The sequence below is a fragment of the Epinephelus lanceolatus genome, chromosome 17 (genome assembly GCF_041903045.1).
Source record: "Epinephelus lanceolatus isolate andai-2023 chromosome 17, ASM4190304v1, whole genome shotgun sequence".
Taxonomy (NCBI): domain Eukaryota; kingdom Metazoa; phylum Chordata; class Actinopteri; order Perciformes; family Serranidae; genus Epinephelus; species Epinephelus lanceolatus.
This window is the reverse complement of record NC_135750.1, coordinates 37,030,652-37,052,800: the sequence shown is the minus strand read 5'-3', so window position 1 is coordinate 37,052,800 and position 22,149 is coordinate 37,030,652. Positions and strand designations below refer to the sequence as shown.

General features: G+C 39.7%; 1 protein-coding gene across 3 annotated transcripts; it reads right to left on the bottom strand.

The window, feature by feature from the left end:
* Window positions 1-1,650: 1,650 nt before the first annotated feature.
* tk2 (thymidine kinase 2) lies at window positions 1,651-16,251 on the bottom strand. Of its 3 annotated transcripts, none has more exons than XM_033613943.2 (10): window positions 16,018-16,251; window positions 11,901-11,938; window positions 11,557-11,631; window positions 11,059-11,112; window positions 7,414-7,509; window positions 7,222-7,295; window positions 4,903-4,991; window positions 3,421-3,500; window positions 3,220-3,300; window positions 1,651-2,485 (listed from the first exon to the last, which is right to left on the bottom strand). In XM_033613943.2, the coding sequence occupies exons 1-10, from the start codon at window positions 16,214-16,216 to the stop codon at window positions 2,399-2,401; spliced, it is 873 nt and encodes a 290-aa protein (XP_033469834.1). In that variant the 5' UTR covers window positions 16,217-16,251; the 3' UTR covers window positions 1,651-2,398. The 3 variants fall into 3 exon arrangements, with proteins under 3 accessions (XP_033469834.1, XP_078032460.1, XP_033469835.1); XM_078176334.1 differs by having other exon boundaries at window positions 16,164-16,212; XM_033613944.2 differs by having other exon boundaries at window positions 11,901-12,005; window positions 16,018-16,140.
* Window positions 16,252-22,149: the final 5,898 nt, after the last annotated feature.

The following is a 22,149-nucleotide window of genomic DNA, read 5'->3' as shown; positions in this document are numbered from 1 at the left end:
CTTGTCTTCCCATCATTCTGGTAGTTGATCTTTGTTTTATCTGTCCATAGTATGCTGTTCCACAACTGTACAGGCTTTTTAGATGGTTTTTGACAAACTCTAATCTGGCCTTCCATTTTTAAGGCTAACCAATGGTTTGCATCTTGTGATAAACCCTCTGTATTTATTCTAGTGAAGTCTTGTCTTGCTTACAAGAGCAGCAGGATGAAAGCTGAAGTGTTTGGGGCTACATTATCTGCTCAGATTCAACTAAATGCTTCAAAACTCATTGGACGATGCTTCACAGTGCAGTTGGACATTCACCTGAAGCATATTGCAAAAGCAACCAAAGACATTTTTAAGGCAAAGAAGTGGAATGTTCTGCAATGGCCAAGTCATATCATCTGACCTGAATCCAACTGAACATGCGTTTCTCTTGCTGAAGCTAAAACTGAGGGCAAAACACCCAAAACACAAGCAGGAAGTGTAGACGGCTGCAGTAAAGGGCTGGCAGAGCATCACCAGGGAAGAAACCCAGCATCTGATGATGTCTATGTGTCCAACACTTCAGGCAGTCATTGACTGTAAAGGATTTGCAACCAAGTATTAAAACTGACTGTTTAATTGATGATTATGTTAGTTTGTCCAAATACTTATGAGCCCTTAAAGTTGGGGGACTGTGTGAAGAAATGGTTGTAATTCCTACACGGTTCATACTACATTTTTGAAAAAAGCCTTAAATGAAAGCTGAGAGTCTGCACTTTAAGCAGGTATTCATTGTTTCATTTAAAACCCATTGTGGTGGTGTACAGAGCCAAAATGACGACAACTGTATCATTGTCCAAATAATTATGGACCTGACTGTATGTACATGTAAGGAGAATGTATGTGTGAGTGAAAATGTATAAATATGAGAGTGAAAATACAGTATATGTATGTGTAAGGAGAATGTATGTGTGTGAGAGGGTGAGAATGAAATATGTCTTGTACAGCCCCTCATAGCTTTCTCTGACTCATACAGGTCCTGCATGCATCAACCTATTGTTCCCTGAAACAGTAAATATACATCTGACTGATCACTTTAGGGACACTATGGACACTTTATAAACACAATAAGAATTGCTGTCCCCCATGTTGTTGTTTATTTGCACATTCAATATTCACTTTGCACTAAATATGTTCACTTTAATCCATTGCTCACTTTTTATCCACTGCTCATTATTATTATTGTTCATTGCTGTTTCTTGTATTTTTTGTACTTTTTTCTGCATGCCTAGTTTTTTAAAGTTTTTTAAATTTTGAAATCTTTGACTCTTTACCCTTGACTGCTGTAACACTGGAATTTCTCAATTGTGGGATCAATAAAGGTGTATCTTATCTCTTATCAACCAGAGTCTTGAATAGAAATCACTGGGGACCATATTTAACAACTGTTTACTTCAGTTCATGAGAAATGTTTGCCTTTTTTGTATTCTCTGTTCACCGTGGAGCCACGCAAGAAAAACAGAGTTTACTTTGCTAATTGAAGGAAAAAACGCAGTGAGTTCTTGATATACAAATCAGTCATAAAGTGCCACAAAACCCCACGATATCTGCACGTGACATTTTATTCCTTACCAACTCCCTTAACTAACATATCTGACCAACACAAAAAGCAGAACATGCTTAAAATTTAGATTACATTATGTTTTTTAATATTGCAAAATATAAATACAAAAGACCATGAAACAAACAGTCCTTCATTAAACAGAAATACAGTTCAACCCCACATAGTATTCATCGTGACAAAAAGAAATTACTTAGAGATCACTTATCAGCATATATGCACGTGGTCTGTATCTGTAGCAGGTGGAATGGTGGTTGTTACTGTAACAGATGGTCCTCCTGTGACTGACTACAATCTTTATTGACCAGTTCAAGTGACTGGACTCAATGATGTTAAAAATCCAAACAGATCACTGAATGTATCTGAGTAACAGCAAAATGTAAGTGTGAGGTTAGACTTCAAGTGCATTACATTACATAGTGAGATACAAAAGTGAACTAATAAATAACAACTTAACAGGATTCTGCACACAATGTAGAATGCATCAGTTAAACCTCACAGTCTGCTCTCACAGGAGCTCTAAAAAACACCAAAGTCATTCAGGTTCCTTTAAGAAGCTCTAACATGTTTTAATGAAAAGCTGGGGGTCAGTGGAATATTTCACTTGCTCCGGAGTTAGTTCTGTCTCTGAAGCGTTTCCAGTCTGTAGGGCAGAATATTTTTAAGAAGCTTATGAGCATTAAGCTTTGTGAAGACATACTGGCTAAAATATAATTGGGTACAAAGTTGTCCTCTGTAGAGAAATTAAAAGAATAGTCATATTTTTTCTAAAACTTATAATCTTAATCTTGAGCTCTGTGTGTGTGTAGGGTATCAGAGGTAGCTAGCTGCTAGGATCTTTTCACGGTTTTCTTCGTACTGGTGCAGCATCTTCTGGAGGTCATGGTCAGCAGGAATCACCTGGACACACATACAGACACACATAATAAACAATAAAAGGCCAACAGTTTGCTTAAGGAGACAAAACTAGAATTACTTGTGGTTGTATGCCTCTGTGTTGCAAGTTGCACTTCAAGTTTACATCCATGTCTGTGAGATCATCAATGCTTCACACACATCTTCCCCCCAGCAGCACAGAACACCTATACAATCTACACAATTCAAGGTGGACACCCAAGATTAGTGTCATCAATTCAGTATCTGACCAAATGTCTCCCCTTCTGTTCCTGAAATGTGATGCTGAATAACAGCCAGAAAAGTGTTTTTGCAGAACATTATGATGTCACTTCATCATTTTATCCTGTTAGGCATTCGTGTAAAATTTTGTCATAATAAATGGATACATGCTTGAATTATTGCCAAAAGTATGTTTTGTGAGGTCACAGCAACCTCTGACACCACATCTAATCACTTTATCATTGAATCCAAGTGAACATTTGTGCCAAAAATTAAAAAAAAAAATCCCTCAAGGTGTTCTTGAGATATCGCACTAACACCAATGGGAAGGACGTACAGACAGACAGACAACCGAAAAACATAATGCCTCCAGCTACGGCTATTGCTGGTGCAGAGGCATAAAAATACAGATTTGAATGTTGCTATGACACCAGGACATGTAGAGACATCACAACAGTACAGTATGTACAATTTCTAAGCCAAGGCAAAGACCTGCCAGGATGTGAATGGACACGCACCAGAACAGGAGCAGGAAGAGGGGAGGAGTTCTGCTTGATGAGCCAGTCCTCATGCAGCTGGTGGATGGACTCCAGATACTCCTGGTGGACAGATGGCACAAAGGGAAAGCAATTCGCAACATGTTCATCTTTGTAATTCTCTAAAAACCCAGTACGCTGATTTACAGTTTGTCTGTTCTGTGTATGAATTTACATCCTCACCAATGGAATGACTTTCTCCTCCTCTCTGCATCTCTGCTTTAACCTCTCATGGCAGGTCTGAGGGGACGTCTGCAGGTAGACTGGAGCCGGAGGAAAAAGTCACAGAACATACATCAGTTAGCTGCTGCAGCTTCTAATAGGACTGATGAACAAATTCAGATGAGACAGAGGGAGTTTATCATGCTTTCATGGCTGAAAGGGGATGATGGGGAATGGCTGAATTTCTTCAAATCTGCTTTGATGATGATGACATGATCTGTGCCATTTCTGTGGATAACGACCTGCTGCTAAAATACTGTTGCAATTTCTGTCACTGGAATATATTAAAGGACAACAGATTCAGTCCATTTGAACACTGTCAAATATTCTGACTATTATATTATATGTTATATTATTACATTCTGAATGTTTCCTTGAATATGCAGACACTCTGGTGTAACTAACAGATATGCAAATTCACCAGCCTGAGCGAGCTTGCAGATCTTATGTACTGTATCACACATTACCTATTTGTATGTCCTGCATTAACAGCTGAGCTTGAGATAGGGTGCCTATAAGCACTTATCATTTCTTCATTTGAAATCAGAGTGGGCATGCAGAAGTTGCCAATCCCCATTACTTCAGCTAAATCTCTGCCTGTGAATTCTGCATTTCGGCACTGTATGATATCCATCTACCAGTGAAGGCAAAGTAAAACACACAGCAGAGTTCACAGTTAAATGTCATAGTTTGAGGCGTGTTTTTAAAGCTGACATCATTGTGTAATGGTATGTTTCACCTCAGTCACAAGGCAATGTTAATGCGACAGGTGGAACATGACAAACCTGATCTACAGTTCTCAGAACAAAGTTTGAAAACACCACCACACCTTATTGTACAGATGGTCATCAATTATAATTATTATCTGTGGGTCTATTCAGTGTCTGTCAGAAATAAACTATAGCACTGTTGTTCTAAGAAATAAAGCATTCTATTTCTACATGAATTCACAAAGTTTTAGGTTTCACTTTCACTGTGCCTGTACGCTCTGCGCGCTAAAAAAACACACCAAACGATATATGCATCAGTGGTCCAAATTATTGGTCCAGACCCAAAAACAGAAAAATCAATGAGTGGCAGCAAATGCTAATATCATGGCAGGTTACCACAAATAAATAAATGTATGGGAACCCTGGTTCATCCTTGAGTCCAAATTGACGTTTGTGCCAAATTTCAAGAAATTCCAATGTGTTCTTGACGTATCGTAGTCACGAGAAAGAAATGGATACAAGGTCACAGTGACCTTTGACCACCAAAATCTAACCAGTTCATTCTTGAGTCCAAGTTGATGTTTGAGCCAAATTTGAGGAAACCTCCTTCAAGGTGTTTCTGAGATACTGCATTCACGACATCCTGAAATCATGCCTCCAGCCGTGGCTATTTCTGGCATGGAGGCATTATAATCTTTAATGGTGTTTATGTCTCTGCTTTGTGTATTCTCACCAATCAGATCAACAGGAAGGGAAACATTAGTTGTGATCCAATCAAACCACTCGCTGAGAACAGCATAGTCCACCTCTGGCATTTTCCCACTGAAAAACAAAAATGAATAAACCAACAGGACGTCAGCATTTGCCATGTCAGTATGCAGTCAGGGTCGTCAATATGACAGTATATTCTCATCACAGAATGCTATATACTGTTAATAGGGCTGCATGACTATGGCCTATGGGGAAAAAAAAAATCGATACAGCAAAGTGCTGCGATATTTTTGTGTGGCAATATCGTATCGTCACACAGTGGCAAGTATCAATTTTTTTACTTTATAAATTATCAATATTATAAATACAAATTAAACTTAAGGTAGCCCACTTAAATAATAACATCAATTGCTTTTTCAGTCAGCTACATACATTTTGCTGCAAATAAAATGGCTGGAATGAGATCAACAGACTGAAAACTTTATCTTATTAGATAAAACAGATGATGACAAAGTTTTGGGGACATAATTAACAGTTAAAAAAGGTAATATATCACCAAATATTTTATCTTATATCATTTCACAACATGTTTAAAATCACAATAATATTGTATCGTGACCTAAGTATTGTGATAATATCGTATTGCGGAGCCTCTGGTGATTCCCATCCCTAAAAATAATAATCACGATTATTTTAATCGATATTGAGATCACCACTATTCATTGTTTTAGGGACAAAAATGATTATATATTGTACTACCCCATTTAAATAAACAGATCACTGCTTTCACTTCCATGTTCGTCTTCACCTGAATGCAGTGTAACTTTTAGAAGCAAAAAATAAAATAGTGTCAAACCTCTTACCCCAAATGAAATCATCAGAACACTGCTTTTACTATCATGTTGTGCAACATTACTGCTGATTTAAAAAATCCATGCATCAAAATAAGACTTCACTTGAATTCAGTGCATCTGATATGGGTAGCCTCAGTCGCTGTGATATTTTTTTTTACATTGGTCATGGTACTGTGACATGCTGTAGCATCACTGTCATGGATGTCTGAGCTGACGCTGAACAAGGATGGGGATTCAGTCAGTATGTTTACATAACATGAGAGCAAATTGATTTATTGTGTTAGTCTGACTAACAACGGACTTTTAAAATACAGAAATGTTAGTCTGAATGAAATCATACTAAATCATATTTCTAAAAGTTGGACTAACACACCCAGATAATGGCCTAGGCACTCTGCGCATGCTCCACGGTTTCCGCCCTGGGCTTTGACCCAGAAGTGGAGTAGCACTGAAGGTGTAACAGAAGAAGAAGCAGGTAACAACATGACGAAATCTACAGCTAGAGCCATGAATTTTTAGACGGATAAAATGTACAGAACTGTAAAGATGTCCACTAGTTTGCTACTAGCTAACTGTAGCTAACTTGTTTGTTGATTGTTTGGTCATACTGGGGCATATCGCCACCTATCATAGCAGGTTCGGACATACTTCGGTCAATAAATCGATTCCCCTCCTGTGCTTGTATACTGGGACAAGGACAGCAGTCCAATTAAATGGCCTAGTTGAGCCAAAACCAAAGCTCTACTTAACTGTGCAGGTAAATGTACTGACTGAGGTGACATTAGCACCATTATTCTTCCTGGCTGTCATGCATTCATCGTACTGCAGACTGTGGTGTTTGTTCAGGTGGTTTACCTGGTAAGTTATGTTGCTTTGTGGCACAGACACAAGTCTCATGCACTATGGCCACAGGATGTTACTGTTGCCTTTCTGAAAAGTTCACCGTTTTTTTCCCAACTGACAGTGCTCAGAGCAGCTGCATAAAAAAGGCAGAGCACTCTGAAAAAGATGCTGGGCACTGTTTTTTCTCCAGGCAGCTGCATGCGGCCATATACACCTGCCCCTCATAGAAAGCAACTGAAAAAAGATGCTGGAGCTGAGAAAAAAGGCCCTTAACCGTTTATGGTTCCTTGAATATTTCTGGATGTATTGGACATTCAGCCTGGTTATTTTATCTACAAACAGTGTCTGAGGTTCAAAAAAATGTAATATACTGTGATCTAAAATTAGTAAACCAGATTTTATCCATATCCAAAATGACAACAGAAAGAGACAAGTTTGCTTATAAACATATCTCCACAATTGAAATCAATTGCCAGTTGTCTACCTGAAAGTGAGTGAGTGTCATGGTGATTCGCCTCGGTCTATTAAATGTAGACCTAAAGCTTAAACTGTTCTGCAACAGAAACATTCAAACCAGCATGAGAGTTTAGCTGGAACTGTATGCCGTATGGATCTATTCATCTAGTTTCTCAAAACACACATACCTTCTGAAGAGATTCTCCACAAAGATGTACTTGGAACTGAAGATGGACCTCTCCATCATCATGACAGGAGCCGACTGGAACCAACAAGAAACTTTAAGTACATACAGCTGATTTCCAGATGAGGTCCTACCAATGACACAGTGCATATACGCGAATATACAATAAAATGGGTGTGTTTGTAGCCAACAGTACACTTTCTACGCCTGACAAGTGTCTATCCAGCATGGTGAGCTGAACGTAGGTCTGCAGTGTGATACCCCAGCGCTGAGGATCCTGGTACATCAGACCCTGCAGGGACAAAAACAAACAGCTGACACAACCAGCATCACACATACACAGAATACAACTACTGGACAAATCAGGGGACACATAATCATGGTCCCCAGAGGACAGATCCATATATATTTTGCTGTGGATGATTGAGGGCTGGATCTGACACATGGACTGTAGCGTCACCTCACCTAGCCTGTCACTTAAGCAGCTCTGCCCTTAAATAAGCTTAACTTTAAGCCTTAATAACATTTAAACAGGTGTTATATCAAAATTGAACCCCGTACAGTTGTCATGAATGTTGAAATTAGATTAAGAGACCAAAACAATTTTTGTACCAGGCTTTGGTACCAGTTGTGGGGTCGAGGGTGATTGACTCAAGTGGCCATTCAAGGAACTGCAGTTTTTGGCACCTCTGTGTTGGCTTCATTTTTCAGTCCCAGAGGTTGCTGCTAACACATTAAACTCATAATGAATAAATAATCAAAGTTTCATCGCCATGTTTTCGGTATTATGATTGATGATAAACCCTCCTGGAGAGAATAGGTCGGTCTTGTCTGCAATAAGGTCACTAAATCTCTTGGGATTCTTAGAAAAATAAATAAAACTGGAAGAATCTCGTTTAATCTGGACAGACAGTCTCAAAACTTATAAGAGGGGCCTCCGCAATGCCAGAGCAAACTATTACTCAGCATTAATAGAAGAAAACAAGAACAACCCCAGGTTTCTTTTCAGCACTGTAGCCAGGCTGACTGAGAGTCAAAGCTCTATTGAGCCTTGTATTCCTTTAGCCCTTAGCAGTAATGATTTTATGAGCTTTTTTAATGACAAAATTCTAACTATTAGAGGCAAAATTCATGACCTCCTGCCCTCAGATGGTAGGCCTACCTATCTAACCTCAAACACAGCTGTAGAACCTAATATATATTTAGATTGCTTCTCCCCAATTTCTCTTCAAGAATTGACCGCAGTGATTTCTTCATCTAAATCATCAATGTGTCTCTTAGACCCCATCCCAACTAGGCTACTTAAGGAGGTCTTTCCTTTAGTTAACACTCATATATTAGATATGATCAATATATCCTTATTAACAGGCTATGTACCACAGTCTTTTAAGGTAGCTGTAATTAAACCTCTCCTAAAAAAGCCCACCCTGGATCCAGAGGTGTTAGCCAACTATAGACCAATATCTAATCTTCCCTTTATGTCAAAGATCCTTGAGAAAGTAGTCGCAGACCAGCTGTGTGATTTTCTCCAGGATAATAATTTATTTGAGGAATTTCAGTCAGGATTTAGAGTGCATCATAGCACTGAGACAGCTCTAGTTAAAATTACAAATGACCTTCTGATTGCTTCAGACAAAGGACTCGTCTCTGTTCTTGTTTTATTAGATCTTAGTGCGGCGTTTGACACAATTGACCATCAAATTCTACTGCAGAGACTGGATCACTTAATTGGCCTAAAAGCTGGTTTAAATCTTATTTATCTGATCGTTTTCAGTTTGTTGACGTTCATAATGAATCATCCTTACGTACCAAAGTTTGTTTTGGAGTTCCGCAAGGTTCTGTGCTCGGACCAATCCTATTTACTCTATATATGCTTCCTTTAGGTAACATCATTAGAAATCACTCTATAAAATTCCATTGTTATGCGGATGATACACAGTTGTATTTATCGATGAAGCCAGAAGAAAGTAATCAATTAACTAAACTCCATAACTGCCTTAAAGACATAAAAAATTGGATGAGCACCAATTTCCTGATGTTAAATTCAGACAAAACTGAAGTTATTGTTCTTGGCCCCAAACAACTCAGAGACTCTTTATCTGATGACATAGTTTCTCTAGATGGCATTGCTCTGGCCTCTACCACTACCGTAAGAAACCTCGGAGTAATATTTGATCAAGATTTGTCTTTTAATTCTCATTTAAAGCAAACCTCACGGACTGCATTTTTTCATCTGCGTAATATTGCGAAAATTAGGCCTATCCTGACCCGAAAAGATGCAGAAAAATTGGTCCACGCTTTTGTTACCTCAAGGCTGGATTACTGTATCTCTCTATTATCAGGTAGCTCTAGTAAGTCCTTAAAAACTCTCCAGCTAATTCAGAATGCAGCAGCATGTGTACTAACAGGAACTAAGAAACGAGATCATATTTCTCCTGTTTTAGCTTCTCTGCACTGGCTCCCTGTAAAATCCAGAATTAAATTTAAAATCCTACTGTTAACTTATAAAGCTCTAAATGGTCAAGCTCCGTCATATCTTAGAGAGCTCATAGTGCCATATTATCCCACCAGAACACTGCACTCTGAGAACGCAGGGTTACTCGTGGTCCCTAAAGTCTCCAAAAGCAGATCAGGAGCCAGAGCCTTCAGCTATCAGGCTCCTCTCCTGTGGAATCATCTTCCTGTTACGGTCCGGGAGGCAGACACCGTCTCCACATTTAAGACTAGACTTAAGACTTTCCTCTTTGATAAAGCTTATAGTTAGGGCTGGCTCAGGCTTGCCCTGTACCAGCCCCTAGTTAGGCTGACTTAGGCCTAATCTGCCCGAGGACCCCCTATAATACACCGGGCTCCCTCTCTCTCTCTCTCTCTCTCCCTCTCTCTCTCTCTCTCTCTCTCTCTCTCTCTCATCCTATTACTGCATCTTGCTAACTCGGCCATTCTGGATGTCACTAACTCGTCTTCTTCTCCGGAGCCTTTGTGCTCCACTGTCTCTCAGATTAACTCATACCGCAGCGGTGCCTGGACAGCGTGACGTGTGTGGTTGTGCTGCTGCCGTGGTCCTGCCAGATGCCTCCTGCTGCTGCTGCCATCATTAGTCATTAGTCATACTTCTACTGTTATTATACACATATGACTATTGTCACACAAGTATACTGTCAGATATTAATACATACTTTCAACATATTGTACCACAATAGCCAGAACTATAACTATAATATTATTACTTTCATTAATGTTGTTGTAAGCTACTGTTATTACCTGCATCTCTCTCTCTCTCTCTCTCTCTCTCTCTCTCTCTCTCTCTCTGCCTCATTGTGTCATATGGATTACTGTTAATTTATTATGCTGATCTGTTCTGTACGACATCTATTGCACGTCTGTCCGTCCTGGAAGAGGGATCCCTCCTCAGTTGCTCTTCCTGAGGTTTCTACCGTTTTTTTTCCCCGTTAAAGGGGTTTTTTTTTGGGGAGTTTTTCCTTATCCGCTGTGAGGGTCTTAAGGACAGAGGGATGTCGTATGCTGTAAAGCCCTGTGAGGCAAATTGTGATTTGTGATATTGGGCTTTATAAATAAAATTGATTGATTGATTGATTGAATACACAACATGCGTTTATTAACGTTATAGTTTAATGTATCCATATTTAATAAGAGTAATATCAGCATATTCAACGTCTTAATCAAAAAATGCTTAATTTGGAAAAAGGCCTAATTCAAAAAATCCTAACAGAATTTGCTGTTTACACGACTCGCATTAAAATCAGAATATTGTCATATTCAAAATAATAGTGGAATATTAGTGTGCGTGTAAACATAGTTAGTGTCATGTCCAGTACAGTACCAGGGGGTTGTGTCCACGGACATTTCTCCATTTAGAAACTGGCTCTGTGAGGACCTGCAACAAAAAAAAGAGAGAGTACCTTCATGAACATTTCCAGCGCCCAGGCTTGCCCAGTCATGACTCAACACAGTAACACTGCTGACAACTCGCTGCGCTGAAACACTGGATTTTAAAATTCAGTTTTCATCTGAATGTGAAACTGGCTTCTTCATTATTTGACTGCCCTAATTTCACAGATGGGAACTGGGACTCAAGGTATTCAGGCAAAGGAGAGTCAAACACAAGGTGTAAAAAAGCTAAAAAGTTTCTATCTTTTATTCTAAAGCTTTTAATCTAAAGTCAATCCTTCATTCTCATGTCCCTCTTATCAAATGGCAGCTATGTTACAACTCAGGCCGATCTGTGGGATGGCTAGAGTGATAATCTGTGGTGGGATCAAATGCAAACAAATCAACACCATGCACAACTTCACTGTATTAGGACTTTGTTTTGTTGTACCTCTATATTGCTGGTTTTGCTGAAATACTCCAGACATGTTGTCTTCCCACTGGCAATGTTCCCCTCAATGCAGATCTGAAAACAGTGGCAGAGAGACAGATGTTAACAGGCCTGTCCACAGAAATAGTGATGAAAGAAGGGCATTACTATGACATGAGGCAAGAGCTCATGTTTTAGCATGTACAGCATGATGATTAGTATTTCATCATAGTAAAACAGTAAATAGAAAACCACACAAGAAATTGCAGTGTCACTATGAGTGTGGATCATCTTCATATATGTACTGTACTGTGGATGAATGCAGGGAAGAAGAAATCACTACAGATTAAACTGTGGAAACTCACCACTGCTTTCCTATCCACTCCATCTTGCCCCAGTTTTCCTTGGAAGGAAGACAACATAGTGAGACAAGACTTCACTTCCCACAACTCCCAGTGCTGGCCGGGACACTGTTGGGAGACATTTGTCTAGTGGGTGTTCTGCCAGAAAGGGATTTCTTAGTTAAGGTTAGGAAAAAAATCTGCTTTGGGTTAAAATGAATAGATTTCAGCCAGAACAGGCTTTCTGGCAGAAATCCCTTTAGGCAAACTTCTTCTCCCATGGGTGGCTGGGATGCAAAGGCATGACCCGCCCTACCCTCCCTCTGCTTGGCCGATACTCTTTGCCTTAGTGGGTTTAGGTAAATGGAGTGAGACTGGTTAGGGTAAGAATATAAGGGTAAGCCAATCAGAAGCACAGTAACGCAGAGTGGGGTGGGGTCATGCCTTTGCCATTCTTAAAAAAAAACTTGCATTTACAACTCCCTAAAAAACTTGCACTGTGCTCCAAATCACATACTTTTTACTTCAGCAAGTATTGCAATCAGTCAAAATATAAAGTAAGAAGAAAAAGTATGCAATTTGGAACAAAGCCAACACATAACGTTACCTTGGAGATATAACAAAATGCCATTCGCTGAGCGCACTGGAGATGGAAGTCAAGTCAGAGAACTCTACTGTTGTTACTTAAGTGTATGTAGTTTGAATTTTTTAAATTATATAACTGAATACATTGTACAGTGTTAGTGATTGATTGATGTCATCTGTGTGCAACATCGACACTGTACCTACAGTACAGGCCAAAAGTTTGGACACACCTTCTCATTCAATGCATTTTCTTTATTTTCATGACTATTTACATTGTAGATTCTCACTGAATGCATCAAAACTATGAATGAACACATGTGGAGTTATGTACTTAACAAAAAAAGGTGAAATAACTGAAAACATGTTTTATATTCTAGTTTCTTCAAAATAGCCACCCTTTGCTCTGATTACTGCTTTGCACACTCTTGGCATTCTCTCGATGAGCTTCAAGAGGTAGTCACCTGAAATGGTTTTCCAACAGTCTTGAAGGAGTTCCCAGAGGTGTTTAGCACTTGTTGGCCCCTTTGCCTTCACTCTGCGGTCCAGCTCACCCCAAACCATCTCGATTGGGTTCAGGTCCGGTGACTGTGGAGGCCAGGTCATCTGCCGCAGCACTCCATCACTCTCCTTCTTGGTCAAATAGCCCTTACACAGCCTGGAGGTGTGTTTGGGGTCATTGTCCTGTTGAAAAATAAATGATCGTCCAACTAAACGCAAACCGGATGGGATGGCATGTTGCTGCAGGATGCTGTGGTAGCCATGCTGGTTCAGTGTGCCTTCAATTTTGAATAAATCCCCAACAGTGTCACCAGCAAAACACCCCCACACCATCACACCTCCTCCTCCATGCTTCACAGTGGGAACCAGGCATGTGGAATCCATCCGTTCACCTTTTCTGCGTCTCACAAAGACACGGCGGTTGGAACCAAAGATCTCAAATTTGGACTCATCAGACCAAAGCACAGATTTCCACTGGTCTAATGTCCATTCCTTGTGTTTCTTGGCCCAAACAAATCTCTTCTGCTTGTTGCCTCTCCTTAGCAGTGGTTTCCTAGCAGCTATTTGACCATGAAGGCCTGATTGGCGCAGTCTCCTCTTAACAGTTGTTCTAGAGATGGGTCTGCTGCTAGAACTCTGTGTGGCATTCATCTGGTCTCTGATCTGAGCTGCTGTTAACTTGCGATTTTTGAGGCTGGTGACTTGGATGAACTTATCCTCAGAAGCAGAGGTGACTCTTGGTCTTCCTTTCCTGGGTCGGTCCTCATGTGTGCCAGTTTCGTTGTAGCGCTTGATGGTTTTTGCGACTCCACTTGGGGACACATTTAAAGTTTTTGCAATTTTCCGGACTGACTGACCTTCATTTCTTAAAGTAATGATGGCCACTCGTTTTTCTTTAGTTAGCTGATTGGTTCTTGCCATAATATGAATTTTAACAGTTGTCCAATAGGGCTGTCGGCTGTATATTAACCTGACTTCTGCACAACACAACTGATGGTCCCAACCCTATTGATAAAGCAAGAAATTCCACTAATTAACCCTGATAAGGCACATCTGTGAAGTGGAAACCATTTCAGGTGACTACCTCTTGAAGCTCATCGAGAGAATGCCAAGAGTGTGCAAAGCAGTAATCAGAGCAAAGGGTGGCTATTTTGAAGAAACTAGAATATAAAACATGTTTTCAGTTATTTCACCTTTTTTTGTTAAGTACATAACTCCACATGTGTTCATTCATAGTTTTGATGCCTTCAGTGAAAATCTACAATGTAAATAGTCATGAAAATAAAGAAAATGCATTGAATGAGAAGGTGTGTCCAAACTTTTGGTCTGTACTGTACGCTGTAGACTGACTCTCACCTCCCAAGAAATGTAACCACAATTCGTGGTGACGTAGACCTCCTGTCTATTTTTGAGAGTTGAAAACCATTTCCCTCAGTGGAAACAAAGCTTTTATTTATTTTTATTTCACAGATAAGAAACAATAAATTGTTAAGACAATAAAGCCCCCACAAATAAGCATTTTAAACCCTGATGTGTGATTTTATTCTGGCTTCGTATCAGTAGATGAAATCTCTGCTAGTCGCTAGACTAATTTATACAATGTAAAATGCCATAGGCTTGTGATAATAACATCAGCATGTTGTATTTGTTTGGAAAACATGTTTAGTATGCGAACGTTGTGAGCTGTAATGTAGCCGAAATTTGTAACAATACCTTTCTTAAATGTTGCTGTTGTCCCTGGCTTCATATGAGTAGAGGAAATCTCCACTAGCCGCTAGGCTAATTAATACAATGTAAAATGTGATAGGCTTGTGCTAATAACATTAGCATGTTTTATTTGTCTGGATCACTTGTTTAGTATAAGACAGTTGTTTTGTCACTGAGCCTTGTGAGTTGTAAAGGAACGGAAGTTTGTAATGTTACCTTTGTTTGATATTGCTGTTGTCCCTGGCTTCATATGAGTAGAGGAAATCTCCACTAGCCACTAGGCTAAATTATACAATGTAAAATGCCATTGGCTTATGCTAATAACACTAGTGTGTAGTATTTGTGGAGAAAATGTGTCTGGCAAAAGACAAGAGTTTTGTCTCTGAATCCTACGAATTATAGTAAGGCTGATCTGTGTACTTGTAATTGAATTTGTCAATATTAAGCCATGTTTCATGTGTTTTGGGTTTGTTTTGAAACAACTAACTTGTTACCACCTTAGCAGAAACCCCACTGTCATCTAGTGTTTTGGAGGTGTAACTGCAGAGTGACAGACAACACCGAAGAAGTCCGGGACATCCGGGAATTTTTTGCATACTGCATTTGACATAATGTGTATTAGGACAGACTAAATCTTTTTCTGGCATACTAAATAGTATGGTCATTATCTGTGGTAATAAGCTATACCCACTGGTATGTTCAGGAGGCCATTATCAGCACATTCAATGGCTATTACTCGTTTGTAAGGTTTCAATTTCCCTACATGGTTGGCTGTCAATACTGGTTTCACATGGGACTTGAACCATGTCAGACAATGACTCTGAGGTTCAAGTGCTGTAGTATGAGAGCTTTAACATCTACAATCTGATGAACCATGTAGATGTTTGTGCTCTTTAACTTCTTTTAACCCATATGGATGTAAACTATCCAAAACAAAAGTCTACACTTTAACACCATAGTCCCTGACAAGTCATGCCTCCTTTGCGGAAGTATTGTTACAGAAACAAAATAACGACAAACATGATACTGACAGACTGTACATAGATCAGTTTGCCAAAGCAGAGGAATAGAACTATTGGATGTTTTTAGTGTGTGATACACAGAGGTCAGGGCTCATCTCGTCTTGGCTCATTAGCAGCAGCATTCTACTGGGTTATTATCTGGCGTTAGGGCTGGTCTAACAAATAATAAACTGAGAAAGCCAGACAATAGAAACTAAACCCTCTGTAATCATATTAGGGAGAGAAACAAAATAACGTTTTAAAGATATTACATAAAACACCAAGGCTGAATTGACTAATAATAGGGGCAGAAACAGAAACAGGATGCCAGCCTCGCCATCATCACTGACCTGCAGTAACGTGTTGTTTGCGGCTGCTGGCTCTGCTTTGGATCAGTCTGACGCTCCCAGCTGGTAACTGTATTCCTCTGTTATATCTAACACCACAAAATGACGACGGAGCCACAGCATACTGACCTAATATGAGTCTAACACACCTGAACAATAGCGTCCCGCGACCACCTGCTGACGTTGCCATCGCTTGGCACATGCATTTCCGTTTCTTCTTTTTCTTCTTCGTGGTTTAATGACGGCTGGTAAACAACGATTTGGTGTTTTGCCGCCACCAGCTGGTGAGTGTGGATCAGAGCGGCCAGTATTTACAATAAAACAAACCTGTCATCTCAGCGACATTAATTTGTCTGAGATACCGTAACGACCCTTCCGGTCCACTAGGTGTACCTGTATTCTTTGCAGTTGTTTCTGTTATAAAGGATGTGTCATAAAAGCTCACCATCCAACAGAGTCTCCCTGTTCCCTCACTGCACAGCTGCTTTTGGTTTTCCTACAGACATTTCCACACATTCATACACGCAGACATGACTGATTACTGACTTTTGGTTATTCATTGGTATTTTGTCATTAAAGCTACTGGTACGCTCGTCTCGTCTCCCGTCACTGTTGCAGCCTAAGAGCTGGGTTGTGACCCAATTCAACCTGTCACCCAGCCTCAACTCAGGGTCAGGACTCCAAAAATGTCCACTTCTGGACCCACAATTCAAAATGTTGAACACAGCACTGGTGTTCACATGTCCAGCCAAGTCATCTGCAGATAGTTAAAGCAGTAATCCTCAAAATGGCTTGCCTGATCAGAATTACAACTAATGAAAGCATACTGAACTGGAATTGCACATAAGCCATTACCTTTACCTTCTCTAGTGGAGCATTCAAAAAGTCCTCCACTCTAGCCATGACTTACAAAGTGGTTTGAACTATGTGCCCAAATCACACAAATTACAAGCCAACGTGGCAGAACCAGATTACAACTCATATGCTGAGCTCAAATGGACCCAGTGCACAGCCAAAACAAATAGACCCAATGCACAGCCAAAACATCACAGAGGAACCACCCACCCACCTAACTGCCTGACCAAAACTTACTAATACTCACCCCTAGTCTTCATGTGGCCTGCAGCAGGCATTTATGCACTGAAAACCAGCAGGCTTGTAAAGCAACCTGTAAGCAGGCAACCTCAGAAATAGCAGCTAATCAATGACACTCAGTTCTTTTGTAGAATATTTATCAAATTTATCTTTGTGAGGTTTTGAATAAATGCCTTCTTTCTTCCTAATATTTCAGACAATATGGTGTAACACGCTCTGTTTCTTCTAAACACATCTAACTGTATTTATTACCCATTTTAGTCCAGTCTGTCCAGATCTAAGTCTTGATATTATTGTCTGATCTCTAATGTGATTTCTAGCACAACTCATTTATTTATGTTTCTCACATACCTCCATGGAAAGAGTGAACATACTGATTTATTAATTGCGTAACATAACAGAGTTTAAAAACGGCAAAACTATATCAAAACATCTGTTTACAAACTCTCACACATCTCGTGCAATATAATCCAAATCTCATTTATCCAGTCATATACTCACAAACACATGCATTTTCACTTAAAAAAAAACATTGTATTGGAGTGCGGCTTTGCAAAGAGCATAGATAAATTTCACCTTCAGTTTTAAATAGTGAGGTGTCAGTAAAAATGCACGTGTTTGGGAAGCACTGAGCATACAACTGGATAAATGGGACTTGGATTACTGCAGGAATTAGGTGAGCGTTTGTAAATGGATGGTTTGATATAGTTTTGCTGATAGGTGGTCCGCAGTCAATCAGTAAGTCAATACCTTCATCATTTTCAATGGAGGCATGTGAGAAACACAAAGTTTTCTTAATTTATTCAAGGTAACAAGGTATGACTTACTGATATACAAATATCATTTTGTGGGCGAATTATTCCTTAAATATTGTAATGCTCTTGATTTTTGTTTTGCTGAAGCTAGCTGCCATATCAGTGTAATTATTTTTTTGTAGCCTTCTTTTAAACCTTATCTGCCATTTCATTTCCTTTGATACCAATATGCACTGACACCCATAAAAATATTGCTGTAAGACCCATCATTTGAATTCTGAGGAGCATGTACTGTAAACTAGCTAGTGATGAGCTCAAACATGAACAAATAGCCTACGTGCTCTTAGTGGTCTTGTATCCTCTACCCACTGCACTGCTAAGAATCTTGCAAGCATTTCTATTGTGCAACATGATCAGTGGTCAAATTGTTAAATTGTAACAAGGGGGATGCAATGTAGCTTTGATGTTTTTTTTGCATGCACACATCATCAAATATGACAGCACAGATGTGCAAAATTAATCAAGATAAAGAAAAATGGCATGACCTATACCTGCTGCCTTTAAAAAACACAAATAATGCAGTAGTATTGCTATTGCAATACAGACAAAAAACATATTAGAGTATAAATAAGAGTAGTTCTGAAATAACTGTGAAAATTAATCTTAGAGTTACTCTTATCCTATAGACGTTTCCTTAGTCAGTTATAATTTCTCCTTACCTGTGAAGCCTTGGGCTGATAATTGGTGCTGCTGTCAGGTCCCTGTCCTGATACCTGCCTGGTTTCTCCCTGTCCCTCTTCTATCTATTGCAATAATATAGATAATAAATGTGCAAAGCAAAATTTATAAATAGAATTAGGAATAGTAGTGGTGACATAGCTGTGGAAATTAACCTCAAAGTCACTTTTATGCTATAGATATTTTCTCTCAGTCAGTTATAATCTCTTCTCACCTATGAGAACCCTGCATGATCATCCTTGCTGGCCTCTGGTCCACTGTCTCCTCCCTGACCCTGCTCTTTCTATTGTGGCAATAGCGATTGAAAAAATATGTGCAAAGCAATAGTGAGCACAAGTTCTTATTAAGGAGGAGAGTTTTTTTTTCCTAGCAGAAATTAGCTAGCAAGTGGTTTAACATAGGTAACAATAACATTAGTATTCTTGTTAACTAGCTTAACTTGATATATTGGCATCTATTAATTAGTCATCATTTAGCTAACATTATCTACATGCAACAGCATTATTCAACTTACACGGTTTGTTTGGAAGAAATTGTGCAAGGTTTTTGCTTCTTGCTGGCTGGTTTGCTGAACATAGTTAACACACAGCAGCAGTGCCCAGCAGCACACGTCTTGTCTGTACGATTGATTCACGTCACAACACAACAGCATGTGTATGCGGCCTGGCGCAGTCTACTCATGGTGCGTTTAAACACGGCTCGGAAAAACACGATGCCACATGTTAAAAACGAATTGAACTGTTGTAACGGCTGTAAAAAGTGCCGGGGAGGGCACAGATACGAGAAGTGCGGAGGATATGTCAATTTTCTAACAAAAGGGATGGCACCCCCCCTCAACCCCCCTCAATCGACCACTGAACCTGATAATTCATCACTGATCCTTTTTTCCCTACTTTGAGACAAAACTTAAGAAGAATAAATGCCACTCCTATTTTATTACATAAAACTCTTTGATGCACCTCTGCAGATGTGGATGTAACTGAAGTAACTATCACAACTATTACAGCGACACTGTGGTGAATGTGTAGTTAGGTCTAGGCAGAAAAAGCACTTGGTTATGGGTAGGAAAAGATGTTCTGGCTTAAAATACCTGGTTTTAGGGACAATCCAAGCTGGAAATGCAACGACGTCCCAAAAAACAATCACTTTTTGTGTCTCTATTCTGACAGAAAACCAGCAATAGGTTGTACGTTTAGTGGCTAAGTAGCCACTAGAAACACAGCAAGTGGTCCCTAGAACACAACTGGTTTTGCAGTGTGTTTGTCTTGAACAGTGGTCTGCAGCTTGGCAGATGTTTCGCCCATAGGTGACATGCCATTCACCATCCTCTGCAGCTCAAGATAATTAATGTACTACTTCACTTCACTTTAGAAACACTGATAGGCCTATGACATGTACTAAACAAGCAAATTTATCATATGCATAGTTTGCAGAAATGTTGCTATTGTAACGGACTGGGTGACGTGGTGTTAACTGTTATGTTACGTTATGCTGTCACCGTAAGACATGTTATGTTCATCTAGTTAAAAAGGTCTGCGATTGCAGTTACTGAGTTTTCCATGATGTTACTGAACGTGTCATTGCCAGTGAAGTTGTGTGTGTTTAGAGGCTGTGAAGCCTGTCAGTCATGTCAGCTACCTATGACAGTGATTTGTGAGAGATAGCCACTTGTGATTGGCAGAGGCTCTAAGAGGGAGGGTTGTTGTTGTTTCTGCTAGTTGGGAGGGTGTGTGTAGTTTGGTTGGGGACGAGCGGGAGATAGTGAAGTGAGCCGCTAATGTTAAGAGCACACTGCGAGCAAACAGGTTTGTTTTTTTGGCGTTGGCTACGGCCCACAGTAGCCTGTATTGAGTTTGAGAATAAAGAGCAACGAAACGAGTTCATGCCTCTTAGCTTCACTGTGAAGGGATGCTACACTATAATACATACTAAACGTGCTAATATAATGCATTTGTGGTTTGCTGAAATGTACACTGCCGACATTTTCTTCTGGTGATTGGTCTGACTATCAATATGTGCCAGCATAGTATGTGAATTAACAATAAACTTCCTATCCTGGTCCTTCTTTTTTTTAATAATTGGTGCTTATCAAAACCAAGGAAGGATCCTTGAACAGCTGAATTTCAAGGAGTTTACATCATCAAACCCACGGAAGGACTATTCCAGTGTCAAGATCTTTCAAATTCTACCAAGTCCTTCCTTCATAGAACTTTCCAGAATGCACGTGTGCATTCTCAGTGGGCATTAAGTACCAACAAATCTTTGCGCACGATTTGCTGGAATTGAATGCATGCCCTCTTCAACGATGCACACCTGGGCGCTTACTGTTTCAATGTGTCTTTACTGAGTGCTAGCATGGAGTCTTGCTTAGCCTCTTTAGGACCTGACTTTGAAGGACCCCTCCTACCAAGAAAGCATCTTTGACTTTGAGAAGCACCAAATGTCAAATCGACTGTGGCATCAGGAAGTATTCAAGGAGGTACCGGTGGCAATTTTGCTGTTGGACTAAAGTTTAATTGAGCTACTTCAAGTTCTGTTGCTTTCTGAGTCACTGACCATCCAAAGCTTTTTGTATTTCTCTTTTTTCCGCCTTGTTTACTGAAGTTAAGCTTATATATCAGCCAGTCATCGATCAGTATAGGTGAAGTAGGGACATCTAGTGTTGAAATTAAGAAGTGTAATGGCAGGGCTTGCTAGTATTTCAAGATGACATTGACATCATGTATAAAGTAAGCTGTGCAATTAAATACAGTGCATTTTTTTTAGAGATAGTGATATTTCAATGTATTTCTTAAAATTCGCTGTGGGCCATTGAAAACAGGGCAGTGGGCCGCAGTTGGCCCGTTGGCCACATGTTTGGTCACCCCTACATTATATGAATTTAAATGTATATAATGCTGTCAAATACTACAACATTTATTATGAAAATACTTAAACTATGAGATCACTGAAATATAATTTGAAATAAGCCTTTTCCATAATATTTTTGTTGCGATAACAGCCTGCTACATAGTCACTTTCATTACCACATTGTGCGCATAAGTCCATGATTAGTTACATGCTTAACTAGCAAGAAGGTAAGCAAAGGTGAAATAAATGGTTTAAAAACACTGTAATTGTGGCTCCAAACAGGAACTTTTAGGAAGAGAGGTGCAGATCAGGAGGAGAATATTTCAAGCAGCCATGCTGAAGATGAGGTGGACGGCAATCAACAGAGTGCAAGTGCTAGTGGCAACTACTGGCCAGGGAGGTCACCACAGCAGCTGATGAGGGGGTGGTACTTGTGTTGTAAGAGAGTTGTGTAGAAGAGTTTAAGTGTCATTTCTTGTGCTATCCCCACTGCATACAGCATGGCTGTGGCTAACAACAGTCAAAAATAATAAATAATATTTTGATTAGGAATAAACCTGACTACTGCAGGGCACTATGATTTAACAGTAGAGGTGGTACGCAGTGTAAAAATGTCTGAGAAATGTCTATTTAAAGACTGTGTTCCTGATAATAGTTCCCACTTTAGGCTTCGTATGCTTATTTGAACATTCTGTGT